This window comes from Monodon monoceros, unplaced genomic scaffold, assembly GCF_005190385.1.
Source record: "Monodon monoceros isolate NGI ecotype Baffin Bay Population unplaced genomic scaffold, NGI_Narwhal_1 Super_Scaffold_7, whole genome shotgun sequence".
NCBI lineage: Eukaryota > Metazoa > Chordata > Mammalia > Artiodactyla > Monodontidae > Monodon > Monodon monoceros.
The window spans coordinates 105265238-105281728 of NW_021703784.1; the positions used below are offsets into that span (position 1 = coordinate 105265238).

Below are 16491 nucleotides of genomic sequence, written 5' to 3' on the forward strand. Positions count from 1 at the left end.
ACAACATGTTAATAGCAGTTACCCCTGCGTTTCCAACAACATGTTAACAGCAGTTACCTCTGCGTTTCCAACTGTGGCACCTTTTCCTGGTTCTTGGTCGTGTTTTCCAAGTATTCTGCGTTTAGTGCCTGTTTCACCGTCCCAGTCTTTGTGTTCAGCGGTGCCTCCGTCTGCACTGTGTCCCTCTCAAAGTGGCCTTTTTCCAGTCATCCTGCGTTTGCAGCCTGGACGGGAGAATGAGATTCATTCCTGTTCTGGAGTTTTCCAGCAGGTGCCTTGGTGAGGCCTTCTAGGGCCTGAGTGCCGGGCAGAGGCCCCATCACCCAGCAAGCAGCCCCCACTGCCTCCCCACTCGGGGATGCTCCGCCTGCAGGCTGGGCTGACCTGTGGGTGTTCATTTTCAGGAGGCCGATGTGTCGGTGGCCCCAGCACATGGTCTGGGGACGTCTCCCGTGGGGCTGTGGGTTCCCTTTCTGGCTGGCTTCATCTGCGTTCAGCGAGTGTGGGGAGGGAGAGGGGGAGGGTCTTCCAAGGAAACGGAACTTGGCCCAGGGAGCAGTGCTCCCGTTCGCTCTTGGGGTTAGACTGGTCCATAGCCTCCTTCCCGCAGCTGCCCTGTATGGACACGGGAGGCCCAGTGAGTGTCCTGATTTGCCACCTTCAGGCTGGGGGCGCCACACACAGCAGCCTGGTTGCCCTTACGCCCCCCAGAACCACAGCCAAGAGGCCCGCCGGGTCTTAGTACAAGATCCCGCCTACACGAGCCCGGGTCCCCGAGGCAGGCCCATGAGAACAGCGCCTCACACTCTGGGCCAGGCACTGTCATTGTCCTAGACGAGGGGCCGAGGTGGGGCGGCAGTGGAGGCAGGGGGTGCGGGTCCAGGTCCAGGGGTCGTCGCCCTTGGACGCCGGCTTGTGAGGCCGTGGCTTCTGAGCTTGCGGTTAGGGCTTCGTATCTAGACCCTGGGCAACTCCAAAATCTGGTCACAGTCAACTTGAAGGAGTGCTTGACCAAGTTAACAAACAAATACCTGAATCGTCCCTGGACCGAGACAATTCCATCCACCGAGTACCCGCCTCCCCTGTGTCCGCAGGCGACCTGAGCATCTCGGCCGAACGCCTGAGTGAGAAGCGGTCCCCCAGCGACTTCGCCCTCTGGAAGGCCTCCAAGCCCGGGGAGCCATCCTGGCCGTGCCCCTGGGGAAAGGTGAGCACCCGGGATGGGGCGCCCGGGCCTGGGGCCGTCACCTCCCTGCCTTCCTGGGACTTGCGTCTTCCGCTGCATGGCTGGGGTGGTGGCACTGGACCGCCTCGGAGGCCCCTCTGTCCCAACAGCCTCTGACCCGGGGTACTAGGGGACGGATCCGCCCTCCGACATCCCCTGTGACAACAGTCCTGGTGGCCCAGAGCTGCGGGAAGAGGTGTCGGGAGAGGGGGATTCCTTGGCCTTCGCGAAGCTTGTTGTGACCTTTATAGCCTGGGGCCCTATTCGTCTTTTCGTGTGCGGGACTTGACCCTCGTTCCCATAGAGCTCAGGGGTTCTGAGGGTCGTGGACGGGGGAGCGAGTCCCGGCCCGTCACGGGGCGGTCACGGCGCTCACCACGTTTGGGTCCCTAGGGGCGTCCAGGGTGGCACATCGAGTGCTCGGCCATGGCAGGCACCCTCCTCGGAGCCTCAATGGACCTTCACGGAGGGGGCTTCGACCTCCGCTTCCCCCACCATGACAACGAGCTGGCGCAGTCGGAGGTAGGGGCCGAGGTCGCCGTCCTGGGCACACACGGGGGGTGGCGAGGTGCTCCCCAGCAGAGCCTGGCCTCCACGCCAGGGGCTCTGAACCGCATTACTTAGTCCGGCTCGCGTGTGAGCAGCCTGGCCCTTGGCAGCGCAGGCCCGGATTCACGCCAGGCGGCACTCCTTCTGCACGTCAGGGCGCCCAGAAAGCGGCCGGCACCCTCTGTCTGGCCCGCAGCGGCGCCCCTGACCCCCGCGCCCGCCCTGTCCACTCAGGCCTACTTTGAAAACGACTGCTGGGTCAGGTACTTCCTGCACACGGGCCACCTGACCATCGCCGGCTGCAAGATGTCCAAGTCGCTCAAGAACTTCATCACCATTAAAGACGCACTGAAGAAGCACTCAGGTAAAGAGGCCTGGACGCTTCTGTTGTCGGAGGCACGGGCTCGGAGCTGCTCGGGAGGTAAGGAGCCCCGCGCCTCTCTCCGCAGCCCGGCAGCTGCGCCTGGCCTTCCTCACGCACTCGTGGAAGGACGCGCTGGATTACTCGGCCGACAGCATGGAGGCGGCGCTGCGGCTCGAGAAGCTCCTGAACGTGCGTCCCGCCTCCCCGAGGCAGCTCTGGGCCAGCACGGGGGGAGGCGGTGCCTGCTCCCCACGTCCCCCAGAGGGAACGGGGCGCGGCCGAGGCCACTAAGCTCTGGGGGGAGGCCAGCTCCGCACCACCTTCCCAAGGCACCTCGTGTCACATGTGGCGCCTCTCATTCAGCCCCACCCGCTGGCTGCACCTCAGGGGCCCCCAAGGCTGAAACCGGACCCACTTGTCTCAAAGGAAAACCTTTCCCTTCACTTCCTACACCTGTGTGACGTTCAGACCGCACCTGCAGTGGAGGCACGTCAGTAGGACGGCTCTTTCCCAGGTTTCTCTGGGATGGAAAGGTCTGAATGCTCTTAAAAGGAATTTTCATATTTTAGGAGTTTTTCTTAAACGTGAAAGACCTCCTCCGAGCCCCCGTTGAGGTAGCCGGTCAGTTTGAGAAGTGGGAAGACAAGGAAACAGAGCTGAACAAGAGGTGAGGCGGCGCCTTCTCTCTGGGGCCCACGGGCGGTCCCCGCAGCACGCCCGCCAGTGGGGAGGCTGGTGGCGCCGTCCCTCCCACTCATGCAGAGCCACGCTCAGAACGGGCCGCCCCGGGAAGGTCGTCTATCTGACGCCCCCCGCCTTCCTCTTCCGCTTCCCGTTCAGCTTTTGCGACAAGAAGGCCGCGGTTCATGAGGCGCTCTGTGATAACGTCGACACGCGCACCGTCATGGAGGAGATGCGGGCTCTGGTCGGCCAGTGCAACCACTACATGGCAGCACGGAAGGCCGCGAGGAGGAGGCCCAACCGTGCCCTGCTGGAGAGCATCGCCCGGTACCTCACGCACATGCTGAAGGTGAGCCCCCTGCGACGGTGCCAGTGTGGGCCCGCGGGTCACGGGAGCCACGCCGCTCTGTTCTCGGGTCCTGCCACTCCTGTGCCCGAGACAGCAAGCCCCCCGCCCCTGTCCTCGCTCCGAGCAATTTCGCCTCTTTGCCTCTGCTTTTCCCCTCCTGTCTGGAGGTTTGAAAAGCACAAGGGCTTTCTCCCACAAGTGGCCCTAACATGTTGTTCACCACGCCCACCTCGTGCTGACAAGTCCCGGGTCCTCTGCAGGGGGCTCCTTGGTCCAGCGGCTCAGGCTGGGAAGGGGCCGGAAGGGCAGCGGGAGCCAGACCTCGTCCTGGGTCAGGTGCGGGGGCACCAAGGCCTAGGTTTCCGTCTCTCCCCACCCGGCAAGGCCGTCGGCACTTCGGCCCGCCCCTCCCGGGCGCAGCGGCGTGTTTCGAGGACCGGTCCCCGCCTGCCACCTCTCAGGACCTCCTGTCCTGCATGCCTCTTTCTTCCCTAGATCTTCGGGGCCATAGAAGAGGAAAGCTCCCTGGGTTTCCCCGTCGGAGGACCTGGAACCAGCCTCAATGTGAGTAAAGCACACCTGGGCCCAGAGAAGCTCCCTGCCGGCCGCCCCGCCAATTTGGTGTTCCCTCCTGGGGCGTCTGAGACCAGCAGTAGGTCCCAGCCTGCCCTGGGCCCTCCAGCCTGAGCCCCACGTGGCCGAGTCTCGGCCTGGCTGGGGAGTTGGGCACAGTCCGCCCCCGTCCTCACCACCAGCTGTGTCTTTGTGAGCTCGGTCCCAGGGGACCAGGCTGCACGGGCCGGTCCTCAGCCCCCAAGCATCTGAGCCATGGCCGCGGGGCATCACCACGGCCATGGGCATCACTACGGCCAGAGGGCGTCAGGAGTCCCGCGCCCGCGTTTCCCGGCATGCGTGCACCTGTAGGCAGACAACATGTGAAACCGTCTGTCCAGTGGGTCCGTGCAAGTGAGGAAACTCACCAGTGGTCGTTGGTGTCTCCTTCGAACTTGGCATCCGGGCAGACACACGGTTTCTGCTGCGGGAGGAACATCACGTAGGACAGGCACACACTCAGGTTCATCTGAGACGCGCTCGCCCTCCTCCCCTGGTCGGGAACGCTCTTTACGTATTTGGTTAGAAGGCACATGTAAATGCTTACACGTAACGGGTCAAGTCCAAAGTAAAAAGGCAAAACCTTTTAAAAGTCCTGTTACCCAGTGAGGGACGGCGTGAGGCACTCTCTCCTGCGGACGGAGTTTAGGGGTGTTTTCCCAGGAGCTGACTTTCACCCCAGGAAACAGAATGCCAGGCCCTGTCCCCGGGCCCCTTGTCAGCCTTGGAAGTGGCTGTTGCTGTGGTACTTGGTGCTTTTTAGGAAGGAAACCCACGCGGTTGCTTTGTTTTCTCGTGTAAGCAATACTAGACGTGTATTTTCTTTAAGGAGAAACACACACTAGAAACACCTTGGAAGGAAGTCTGCCTTTGAGCTTTAAAAAAATGTGTCCAGGGCTTCCCTGGTGGTGCAGTGGTTGAGAGTCTGCCTGCCGATGCAGGGGGCGTGGGTTCGTGCCCCGGTCCAGGAGGATCCCACGTGCCGTGGAGCGGCTGGGCCTGTGAGCCATGGCCGCTGAGCCTCTGCGGCGGTGAGAGGCCCACATACCACAAAAATAAAAAATAAAAAAATGCGTCCAGCATCGGATGCCTGGTGTTTCTGGCCCCCAAGCCTCCTCCACCCGCCCTTTGAAAACAGCTGCCTGGAATAAGCAGCCCTGAGAAGCGTGGTGGGTGCCGGCTGGGCCGAAGGACAGGCCCGAAGTCACGCCTTTCAGAGTTCACGGCTTTACTTCCAGACCTGCATGGTTTTAGGAGCGGGTCTTGAACCACCTAGTACTGAGCGATCTACAGCGTGTGCTGGGGTAGTGTAGTCAGCTGGGCCGCTGGGGGTGCCGGCCTGAGACCCTCCTCCAGGCTGACCTCAGGCACGCTGGCCAGCTCCCCGCAGCGAGGCTCCCCTGCGGCCGTGTGCGTGTGCGGGCGGGTAGGCGTGTCCTCAGCCCACGCGCAAGATTGGGCCTGAAGTGGCTTAGGCCGTGCTGAGGGCTTGACGGCCTCACCAGCCTTTGCATTTAATCGTCGGGATTTTGGTCGCTGAGCTGCACGGAGGCACGGAGTCTAGTGGAAAAATACGGTAGATGTAACAAAAAAGGTTTTCCATGAAATTGTTATTTCTCTGGTTTGGATTCGCCCTCTTGGGTTTTGCTTTTCCAGTGGGCTTTGCGTCCCATGGCCACCTCTGAGTCACCGCGGGTGGTTCAGTGTTGCGCAGACGTGAGGGTGCGTGTGGACAGCAGACAGTTGATGGTACACAGGCGTGTGTGTGGCCTCAGGTCGGACCCAAGCACAGCCGGGCTCTGTGGTGCCGGCCCCAGTGGAAGGGAGGCCCCAGCCCAGGAGGAACGGCCTCAGCCTCAGAAAACCATCCCTCCTGGGAACGCCCAGTGTCACCTTAGGGACAGGCTTTTAACAGCCGTGTCTGCCTGAGACAAAGGAGCTCCTGTGAGCCACTGGGCGGGGCCGCCCACAGGACTCAGTTCGCTGGGGGGAAGGGGACCCTCTTACCGTGCTGTCCGCGCCGCCACGCGGGACGCCCCCGTGTCCATGAGCCGACCGTCGGGGATGGGCACGCGCACCCTGGACGCGGGTCACAACGGGGCGTCCGCCAGCCACACGTCCCTTGGCAGCCCTGCCCTGCGGCACGTGTACTAGGCTCTGTCCTTCATAAACACGAGGGTGGCTGGTCTCTCGGTGACCCAAAATGTTCTTTCCGCAGCTCGAGCCCACAGTCATGCCGTACCTGCAGGTGTTGTCGGAGTTCCGGGAAGGAGTGCGAAGGGTCGCCCGTGAGCACAGAGGTGAGGCCGTCACGCGCTCCGTGGCCTGGGCACGCCTGGCCGGTCCTCTGCTGCACGTTATCCTGGGTGTTGTAGGTGATGAGCAGCATCCCTGGCCTCTGATCACTAGATCCAGGGACACCCCCCACCCCAGTCAAGTCCTGGTAGCCACACAGACGTCTAGACGCCAAGTGCCCCTACGGTCAGGGCAGCCGAGCAGAGCCTGGGGACACTGTGAGGGGCCAGCGTTTCCTCACCTCTTTTGTTTGTGGTGACTCAGTTCTGCTCCCTGGGGCGTCCGCAGGGTGAGGACTGGAGGTGTCCTTGTCCCTGCCCTGCAGAGGCTCTGTGGTGACTGCACAGCCTCTGCTGGGGACAGTTCTAGGTTCTGCTCGGGGCCTCGCCAGCGGCCCTGGGGACTTGGGATGAGCTGGGATCAAACGTGTTGTCTTCGGGGCCAGTTTTGAGCAGTTGTTAAGCGGGTGGTGAGTGGCCTCAGGCAGGCAGTCTGCTTCTTACTGTGGTGGTCTGGACTCACAAATGACCACCACGGCTAAAACTGACCTTGCAAGGTTCCGGGCCTGGTCCAGCTGCTGTCCTCACGTTGCTTCTTTAATGTTTGTGATTCGACAGAGGTGGGCAGCGAAGCCCCTGGAAGGTAGAGGCCTTGCCTGGGGTCACATGGGGGTCGGGGCAGACCCCCACTGTCGTCGCCTGGTGTGCTGTGCCCCCCCCCCAGTCCCCTGTGTGATGAGAAGTCACACCTGGAGCTCATCCGGGTGGGGCCTCCCAAGGGTGGAGCCGGCAGAGGCCAAGGCGGTCAGGGAGCCTCCAGGGGAGCTGTGCCTCAGTGGGGAGTGGGCAGGCCCCGGGGTGGGGCGGGAGCTGGCCGGGGCCTGTCCCAGGGCCAGCAGAGCAGGGGGGCTCTACCGACAGAGAAGAAAGAAGCAGTTTCTCCTTTAGTGCCCACAGTCCATTTGGCCAGAGAGCTCAGGCCTGGCCAGCAGGGATGTGGAGTGTGGGTGTGTGACCAGGAGAGGCTTGGGAAATTGGGAAGAAGTTAGAAGGGCCGGGACGGGCACACGGTCAGAATGGGAGACCGGCAGGGCGTCAGGAGCCTCTCTGCCACTGGAGAGATGGTAGCCATTAGCTGTCGTTGTTTTTTTATTGTGGTTAAATATACACAATGTAGGAGTTACCACCTCAACCATTGTAAAGTGTGTAAAGTTCAGTGGCCTTAAGTAGTTCACATTGTTTTGAACCATCACCCCCATCCATCTCTAGAACTTTCCATCTTCCCAAAAAACTGTCCCCGTTAAACACTCCCCTCCCCTCCCCCAACCCCTCATCCCCACCGTCTACTTTCTGTCTCTGTGGGTGTGACTCCTCCAGGGACCTCATGTGAGTGGAATCAGACAGCATTTGTCCTTCTACGTCTCGCTTATTTCACTGAGCGTAATGTCCTCAAGGTTCATCCACGTTGTAGCTTGGGTCAGGATTCCCTTCCTTTTTTTTTTTTTTTTTTTTAAATTTATTTATTTATTTTTCGCTGCCCCGGGTCTTGGTTGCTGCACGCGGGCTTTTCTCTAGTTGAGGCGAGCGCGGGCTACTCTTCGTTGCGGTGTGCAGGCTTCTCATTGCGGTGGCTTCTCTTGTTGCGGAGCACGGGCTCTAGGCACATGGGCTTCGGTAGTTGTTGCACGCGGGCTCGGTAGTTGTGGCTCACGGGCTCTAGAGTGCAGGCTCAGTAGTTGTGGCACGCGGGCTTAGTTGCTCTGCGGCATGTGGGATCTTCCCGGACCAGGGCTCGAACCTGTGTCCCCTGCATTGGCAGGCGGATTCTTAACCACTGTGCCCTTCCAGGGAAGCCTCTCCCTTGCTTTTTAAGGCTGAGTAACATTCCATTGTGTGGATGGACCATATTTTGCTCATCTGTTCATCTGTGGATGGATCCCGTCTCCTTTTGTAGCATCTCCAAGCCTGCGCCCGACAAGGTCTCCCTGCTCACTGCCCATCTGTTTTCCACTCCCGTGTCACAGCCCCGCCCCACAGTAACCAGCCCTGATGGATGCAGGCTGCCCCGCCCTGAGCCTTGTGGCTCTGTGGACAGTACACACGGGGAAGGGTGCGGACCGCAGTTGCAGGGTACGGGGAGGTGCTGGCAGGGGCGTCCAGCAGATGGCCACACAGAGACACGCTCCTTCCCTTCTAGAGCCTGGAGTCAGAGCCCCTTGGCATCTGCAGGGCTGTGAGGTCCCCGGGGCTAGCACGCTTTGCCAGGTGCCCTGGGAAGGTCTCTGCCTTGGCCCACGTCCAGGGAAACCTGTTTTCCTTTGCTGGGCTCCGTCGTGGTGGTGCAGCTGCTTCCTTCCAGAAGGGACCCTGCCAGCCACCGGCCGCCCCATCTCTGTGCACCCACCACTGGGAGCCGGTCCACACAGATCCGCCCATCCCCACTGCTGTCCCAGTGCCTCTTCTCCACGGGGCAGCCTCCACTCCTGTCTGGGCCTTGCATGAGGTTCCATCCCAGCCCCAGCTTCAGTAGCCTCAACTTCAGACCCTGATCTGCACAGCGTCGGGAAGACCCCAAAAGCCTTGGCTTCACCCTGCTGGTATGGCAGGTGGGCGGGGCGGGGGGGCAGCATCTTCTGTCTCCATGTACGGGCTTCTCCCCCCACCCCACCCTGGAGGCAAGCTCCCCGTCTGTGCTCTTCTTTTAAGGTTGCATTAGCTGTTCTGAGACCTTTGTACCATATGTTTAAGAGTTGGTTTATTGAATTCCTCGAAAATATCCAACTGGGGTTTTCCCTTTAAACAAAAATAACTTACTGAAGTGGAACTCGCGTAACGTAAGCCTGGCCGTTTTAAAGTGAACCATTCAGTGGCGCTGAGTGCCTTCCCAGCGTTGTGCGGCCACCGTCTCCTTCGGGTCCCAGCATGTTTCCACCCTCCAGGGTCACGCCCCCTGCCCCAGCCCCTGGCAGCCACCAACCTGTGTTCTGTCTCTGGATTGACCTGTTCTGGGCATTTCACATAAATGGAGTCACACAGTGTGTGACCTCTTTTCTCTGGCTTCTCAGCAGAATGTTTTCGGGGTTGTCCACACTGTAGCATGTGGCGGTGCTTCATTTTTTTTAGGGCAGAATAATCACCAGGTACGTATATACCGCTTCCATTTATCCATTCAGCCGTTGATGGGTGTTTGGACTGTTTGCACCTTTGGTGAACAGGGCTGCTGTGAACACGCATGTGTAACCATCAGATTGGGCCCCTGTTTAGTTGTTTCGGGTACACAACTTAGGAGAGGAATTGTGGGATCATACGGCAATTCTGTGTTTAACTGTTTCAAGACCCACCAGAGTGTTTTGCATGGTGGCTGAACCATTATGTGTTTCCACCAGCGGTGCGCGCGAGGGTTCCGATTTCTCCACATCCTTGTCAGCCCGTTTTATTTTCTGTTTATTATTGTTAATAGCCGTCCTGGTGGGTGCGAAGGGGAATCTCATTGCGGCTTTGATTTGCATTTTCCCTGACGAGTAGTGACAACGAGCTGCTTGGCCGTCTGAACCTCTCCTTTGGAGAGTTGTCTATTCAGGCCCTTTGCTCGTTTTTTTTTTGTTTTTTTTTTAATAATTTTTTAAAATAAATCTATTTATTTTTATTTATTTATTTTTGGCTGCGTTTTTTGGTTATTTGTTGCTGCGCGCAGGCTTTCTCTAGTTGCGGTGAGCGGGGGCTGCTCTTCGTTGTGGTGCGCGGGCTTATTGCGGTGGCTTCTCCTGCTGCGGAGCACGGGCTCTAGGTGTGTGGGCTTCAGTAGCTGTGGCACGCGGACTTAGTTGCTCTGCGTCATGTGGGATCTTCCCAGACCACGGCTCGAACCCGTGTCCCCTGCATTGGCAGGCGGATTCCTAACCACTGCACCATCAGGGAGGTCCCCCTTTGCTCATTTTTATTTGGGTCATTTGCCTTATTGAGCTGTAGGAGCTCTTTCTTTATTGTGGGCACTAGACCCTCTTCAGAAATGTAAGTCGGGAGAGGGTGGAAGAGAAAGCCGGCTCCTAAAGTGAGAAAAAGGTTTGGAAGGAAATCCCGGGGGCAAGTTTGAGCTCTGTGGACCAGAGCAGGTCTCAGATGGAGGTGAGGGTCGCGCTCTCAGCCTTGTGGAGGCCATCTAGAGGATGGCGCCTGAGGGGCCCCAGGGAGGGGTGTCCGTCCCCTGGGGGTATGGCGGGGAGGCGGGGTTGGGCCTGAGGGTGTGGAGGGGAGTTGGTGGCAATGATGGCAGGGCCAGCCTGCTTCCCTTCCCGTTACGGTGAGCAAGCATCCGTTGGGCACTTGCCTGGGCCGGTGCCCTGGGGTCTCCTCAGGGCTCTGGGGGGACCCGTCTGAGCAAGGGGCCCCGAGGGGCAGAATGAGGGGAGGGACCAGATACAAAGGGCCTCGTCCCACCAGCCCTGTTGCGGGGCTGGAACGGGGCTTTTCCTTGACTGGCGTTGGGAAGCGGGAGACTGTGCGTCACGCTGCACGTGTGGCCGGGGCTCGGGCATCCCCTGAGATGTGTGGGGCATCGTCCATTCATTCATTCACCCGTGAGTGGACTTGTGGGGCACCGGCACAGTGCTGCGGGAGCACCCTGGGTTCTGGGGACGCAGTGGAGACAGGACGGGTGAGTGAGTGACCACGTGGGCCGTGGTCAGTGCTGCGGGGAGGGACAGCGCAGGGCGGGAGGGGTCTGCTTTCCTGGCACCAGCAGGAGTTCCCACTGGCCCAGTTCTTAGCCCAAAGCTGAATCTGCTTCAACCCTGAGGTCAGGGTCTCAGAGCTGGAATGTCCAGGTGAGCCTCTCCTGACGTCTGCACGATCGTGTTTAGTTGGGGTTGAGCCCATATGGGCTCAGTACAAACGGGCTGGCCCCTCCCTGGTCTGGCTGGGCATCAGACACCCTGGGCGCCGTCCGTGATGGCCGTTACAGGACTCTCCCAGGACCCCCCGAGCTCCTGGGCCTTCACCGGCCCTAACCAGGTGCCGCAGAGGTTAACACTGTCCAGACTTGCAGGGCCCGTCCCGTCAGGCCCAGGGGCCACGCCAGCCGTCTGCTCAGCTCTGCCCACTCTGGCTGCTTCGTGTGTGCCGTCTCTCCTGGAAGAGGCGCTTCAAAGCCAGTGGGCCGGCCAGGCTCCCCGGGCCGCTGCCCGTTCAAGCCCAGCTCTGGGTGGCCACTTCCCTCGGCTGGGGCGAGGCTGGCCAGGAGCGCCAGTGCCCAAGGCAGAGTGTCGCTGAGGTGGGGCGTGGGTCCCACCCCCAGGCCTTTGGCCCCTTCTGATCCCTTGCTGGGCTGGGGCCCTGGACGGTGGGACGCGGCCGCCTCTCTCAGGATCGCCTTGCCAGGGCCGCGGGGGCGCGGCGCTCCCAGGCGCCTTCCCGAGTGACCGGGGAGCTCATTCCCAGGCAGCAGAATCCTAGTGCCCCCGGGCCTGCCGCCCGCAGGGCTCTCCCCAGTCCGTGCGCCTCTGCGGTCAGTGCCCGCCTCTGAGCAGCGCCCTGAGCCGGTGCACAGGCCACGGGTCCAGGGGCTGCTCTGGGCTCACCAGTGGCCGCGACGTCTGTGTCTCGGCTTCTCCTGCGTCTGTGGCCAGTGGAATAGCCCGGTCCCTCCAGAGGCACAGAGGGGTGGCTCTTCCTTGGGGCCCGGGCGTTTCCAGGCCCAGTGGACCGAACTGCTTCCTCTGTCCACAGTCCCCGAGGTCCTGCAGCTCAGCGATGCCTTGCGGGACGACATCCTGCCTGAGCTGGGGGTGCGGTTTGAAGACCATGAAGGTGGGTCCTCTGGGCGTGACACCGGGTCAGGGGAGGGACACAGGGTGGAGATTGCTTTTGAGAGGAAGAACTCCGGGACGGGTCCGAGGACGCTTCGCCTTTTACGTGGTGAACCCCCCGTGATGCGTGGTCCTGGGGGACCTGTAGTTGTACCTTCTTGGGCATCACTGCCAGCACCTCCTCTCCTGCGGCCTGACTGCCCGGCGGCCCTGTTTTTGCGGGGCCACTGGCCGCCTTTTCTCATGGCCTGTCACTTGGGAGGCAGCCTGTGTCATGTGGATTGTCAGCAAGTTTCACAGCTTGTGTTTCGACTTGGTGGGAGTTTGGGCTGCATGGAAAATTATTGGATTTTAAACACTCAGATGAATGTCTTATTTTATGACTCCTGGGTGCTTGGTCTTGAGCAGCAAGGCCTCCCCGCAGCACAATTAACATTTGACCTGTGCGAGCAGGAAGGAGGCCCCGGCTTCTCTCGGGGGCCCTGTGGGCGGGAGTGGTGTGGGCCGCGCTGGGCTTGGCCTCGTTTCACGGCTGTTGGCCTTTCAGGACTGCCCACTGTGGTCAAGTTGGTGGACAGAGATACCTTACTGAGAGAGAGAGAAGAGAAGAAAAGGGTGAGTAAAACCGCAGTGACCTGAGCTGGGTGTTTTGTTTTTTGTTTTAAGTTGTTCTTATTACTACTTTTTTTTTTTTTTTTATTGGCTGCATTTGGTCTTCATTGCTGCGCGCGGGCTTTTCTCTAGTTGCAGCAAGCGGGGGCTGCTCTTCGTTGCGGTGCGCGGGCTTCTCATTGCAGTGGCTTCTCTTGTTGCGGAGCACGGGCTCTAGGCGTGCAGGCTCAGCAGTCGTACCACGAGGGCTCAGTAGTTGTGGCTCGAGGGCTCTAGAGCGCAGGCTCAGTAGCTGTGGCGCACGGGCTTAGTTGCTCCGCGGCATGTGGGATCTTCCCGGACCAGGGCTCGAACCCGTGTCCCCTGCACTGGCAGGCGGATTCTCAACCACTGTGCCACCAGGGAACTCCCTGAGCTGGGTGTTTATTGAAAATGTAAATATCACTGGAGTTTATATACTTCACCTTTAGGAGTTGGCATTTGTACTCTTAGTAAAAAGTGCCAACGTTTATAAACGTCAGAAGGAAGGACGAGATAGGTTAACTACTGGGCGATTTTCTAACAACAACAACAACGAGATCCAGCTTCTGATGAAGGACCCGGGGTACAAGGGAAGACTTGTCACCTCTGGGAAACCGCGAAGCTGACAGGTGTGGTCATACCTCGCTCTCACCTGAAGTGGTGTCTTCCTGTCTCTGGGGTTGAATGTGTCACAGTCACACCTCCACCCACTCCCGCCCCCAGCACCGTCCTTCTCACGCCTCAGATGTTACTACACCTCCGTGAGCAGGGCTGAGCCAGGGACTCCATGAAGTGGGACAGTCCCTGCTCTCGGGGACCTCAACGTCCCATAGAAAGAGAGAGGCAGGAACAGACGCAGTGCCTGTCAGATCTGCTGGGCACAGCTCGCTGGGTGCAGGGCCCGAGAGGCCTTAAGAAGAAACCCCGGGGAGAGGAGTTTGGGAGGCTGGGTGGGAAGGGGCCTCGACAGGTGTCCACAAGGAGAACTGACGGGTGGGTGGGTGGTCAGGGAGCAGAGCGGCGAGGCTGGCCCGGGGCTGCGCTGGGCGCCAGGGACGCTGGTGTGGACGCCAGGAGGGGCCGAGCATGAGAATTAAGGAGCCCGGGTGCCGGGGAAGATCTGGCTGGAGTCAGGCTGGTGCAAGGTTCCGGGAGCTGGGCTTTGACCCCAGTCCAGGCCCTTCTTGGCCCCTCCCCCCCTTTCCATCCCGTTCGGTCACCCCCGCTGGCGTCACGTCCCCTGGGTCGGGTTCTCCCCATCCTTGGACACCGCAGCGTGTGGGCCGCCCTGGCCCTTCCCCGGAGGTGACGTGGGGCTCACTCCCGCTCTCCCCCCAGGCGGCCCGGGGCGTAAAGACAGGGCAGTGAACTTGGATCAGGCACCCCTGCCCATGTCTTCACTGGCCGTAAGGCCTTTGCGGGAGGGATTTGCCATACACCTTCCCTCTGGTAGCTCGACTTTCCAGCCGAGGGAATCCCACCCCAACCCCCGTGTGTGGAGGCGCCCGGGACCACGGCCTCGTAGGCTGTCTTCTGCTCCCCCAGCGGGATAAGCACCTCCGGTCTCTAAGTGGAAAAGCAAAAGCTCTCAGCACCCGTCTTCCCACCTCCCAAGCTCTGTGCCGGGTCCCTCTTCCTCCGTCCACCCTCAGCCCCTCCTGCTCTGCTCAGGTTCTCCGGTGACAAGGCGCATCCTGGGGTGGCCCTGCCCTTGACCCCTGCTCTCTGGGACCCTCCCTTTGCTTCCCGCACTGCACTGCCTGCATTTCCCGCCTCTCTGGCGTCCCCCCACCCAGGTGACCTCACCCCGTCCCAGGGCCCCTCTGCCACCTGTGTACCTGTGACCGCCGAGTTCTCTCTGGCCCAGACTCCTGTGTCCAGCCGCCTGCCTGAGGGCTCCGCTTGGCCAGGAAGCACCCGAAACCCAAGACATCCAAGAGGGAACGCGTGACCTTCATTCCCCAAACCCGTTCCTCCTTCCTGTCCGGGGCACACGCTGTCCACATGGTGGCCCGAGCCCAAACCTCCCGAGGCAGCCTCGGGCCCCTCCTCACGGGCACCCAGCCCAGCCCCCAGGCCCTCCCTCCCTCCCTGCCTCCTGCCCGGACGCTGCCTGCCTGGTGGGAAGTGGGCTCTGGCTCCCACCCGTCTCCTCCAGCCAGCCCCCCTCCCGCCCTCCCCAGGTGCCCGGGCCCCTCAGGGTTGGCCCTCGCCGTGCTGTCCCTGGTCCCGCACCCGACTGCAGCCCCCCCTGCTGCCGGGCAGGTCTGGTCCTTTCTTCATGTTGGTTGTGCTGCAGGTGACCTCACGCATGGTGTCCAGTCACCGCCCCGCGTCGAGAGCAGGGCTGGGTCAGAGCCCAGCTCACAGGAATGGGCGGGGGGACGGCAGGGAGCTTGTCCTGTCCCTCTCCCACCCAAGAGGGGCCTGGGCAGCTCCAGCTCACGGGGCGTTTGCTGTCCCCCAGGCTGAAGAAGAAAAGAGAAGAAAGAAAGAGGAGGCCGCCAGGAAGAGACAAGAGCAGGAAGTAACGTCTGCTCGGGGGCGGGCTCCTGGCGGAAACGCACTTTGACCCCATGCCCTACCCCCTGTGCCTCCTTGGGGCCCAGCCGGGCGCCCCCTCTGCCTCCGTCCCCAGCGGTGGCCCCTCACACAGTGCCCCAGGGAGGCCAGGAGCCCTGGGCAGGGACAGACGTGGCCGCGAGCTCCAGGACGGCTTCTGTGGCCTTGATCCGGTCGTGCTGTGTGCACAGCCGTCCCCCTGTTCCTGCAGAAAACACCTGGCTCCCTCCTTTCACTTCCCTCTGCCCAGCCGTCGCTCCCTGAACCTGGGGGCTGGGGTGGGAGCCGACACGGGGTCACGGGCGTGGGTCCCCACGCGGGCTCGGAGCAGCGACCCCATGTCTGTGTTCCAGGCGGCAAGGCTGGCCAAGATGAAGGTTCCGCCCAGCGAGATGTTCTTGTCAGAAAGCGACAAGTATTCCAAGTTCGATGAAAACGTAAGAAATCCTTTCTTTCTTTTCAGAACATTGTTAGACCATTAAATTGGGATGACAGGGGTTTTCAAACTTGGCTGAGAAGATTCTCTGTCCAGGGTGCTGTTTGCAGGAAGGCGGGCTTATGTGGGGCTGTTTCAGGTCCAGCACGTGCAGCCCAGTACCCAGGGCCGCCCCTCCCTCACCGCGGCCCAGCGGCTCTGGTGCCGGGCGTCGTGGCCTGGGCCGGTTGATGGATTTGCAGGGACTCACCCCACAGACAATCCAGAAGGGCCATGGCACAGGTGTGCCCATTGCTCCAGGGGCTCTTCAGCGTGGCTACTTATGGCCGCTTGGCCTTGAGACCCTCAGGCCTCCCTCACTGGTCTTGTACGTATTTGCTCGTATCAGAACCATGTCGACCCTGGTGGGGAACGGTGCCCCTCACCCCTCAGGCAGGGGGGCACCCCAGGATGGTCGCTTCCCAGAGGCTAGCACGGGCACCTCGGAGCAGTGCGCTGGGTCCAGAGCGTGGCGGGGAGTGGATGCCGGGCAGGCGGACTGGCCTGGTCAGTGGGCGGTGACCGCCCGTGCTCTCGCCTTTCAGGGTCTGCCTACACACGACACGGAAGGCAAAGAGCTGAGCAAAGGGCAGGCCAAGAAGCTGAAGAAGCTCTTCGAGGCCCAAGAAAAGCTGCACCAGGAATACCTGCAGCTGGTTCAGAATGGAAGCGTCCCGTGAAGGCGGGGCCGAGGCTCCACACCGCCCCGGGGGCACCAGCTCCCCGCCCCGGGGGCTCTGCCGCCCGCTCCAGGCGCGTCTACAGTGCTCCTCGGGGCCTAAGTTAAGGGTTCTGTCCGGAGAGGGCTGGGCCACCTCTGGCTCTGAAGCGTCAGCAATAAAGTCTTCCCAACGCGAGGCCGGGCTCTGTCTGCCGTCACCCTGCACGGTTAGCGCACGAGGGGGCCGGCCGGGCTGCGTGGTCAGCAGGTCACAACACGGGA

The 16491-nt window shown here is 61.1% G+C and overlaps 1 protein-coding gene across 3 annotated transcripts in view; it reads left to right on the forward strand.

Annotated features, from left to right (window-relative positions):
* CARS (cysteinyl-tRNA synthetase) overlaps positions 1 to 16491 on the forward strand; it is a 44217-nt gene extending 27726 nt beyond the window's left edge. Inside the window, exons 11-23 of one of the 3 annotated variants that reach the window (XM_029207931.1) lie at positions 1095 to 1207; positions 1619 to 1747; positions 2009 to 2138; positions 2224 to 2327; positions 2708 to 2805; positions 2979 to 3168; positions 3664 to 3732; positions 5999 to 6080; positions 11799 to 11879; positions 12426 to 12493; positions 14979 to 15038; positions 15427 to 15510; positions 16094 to 16476. In XM_029207931.1, coding sequence (XP_029063764.1) covers positions 1095 to 1207; positions 1619 to 1747; positions 2009 to 2138; positions 2224 to 2327; positions 2708 to 2805; positions 2979 to 3168; positions 3664 to 3732; positions 5999 to 6080; positions 11799 to 11879; positions 12426 to 12493; positions 14979 to 15038; positions 15427 to 15510; positions 16094 to 16228 — 1343 coding nt within the window. In that variant the 3' untranslated portion in view covers positions 16229 to 16476. Of the gene's footprint in view, positions 1 to 1094; positions 1208 to 1618; positions 1748 to 2008; positions 2139 to 2223; positions 2328 to 2707; positions 2806 to 2978; positions 3169 to 3663; positions 3733 to 5998; positions 6081 to 11798; positions 11880 to 12425; positions 12494 to 14978; positions 15039 to 15426; positions 15511 to 16093 lie in introns of all 3 variants that reach the window. The other 2 variants (XM_029207932.1, XM_029207930.1) reach the window with 2 other exon arrangements.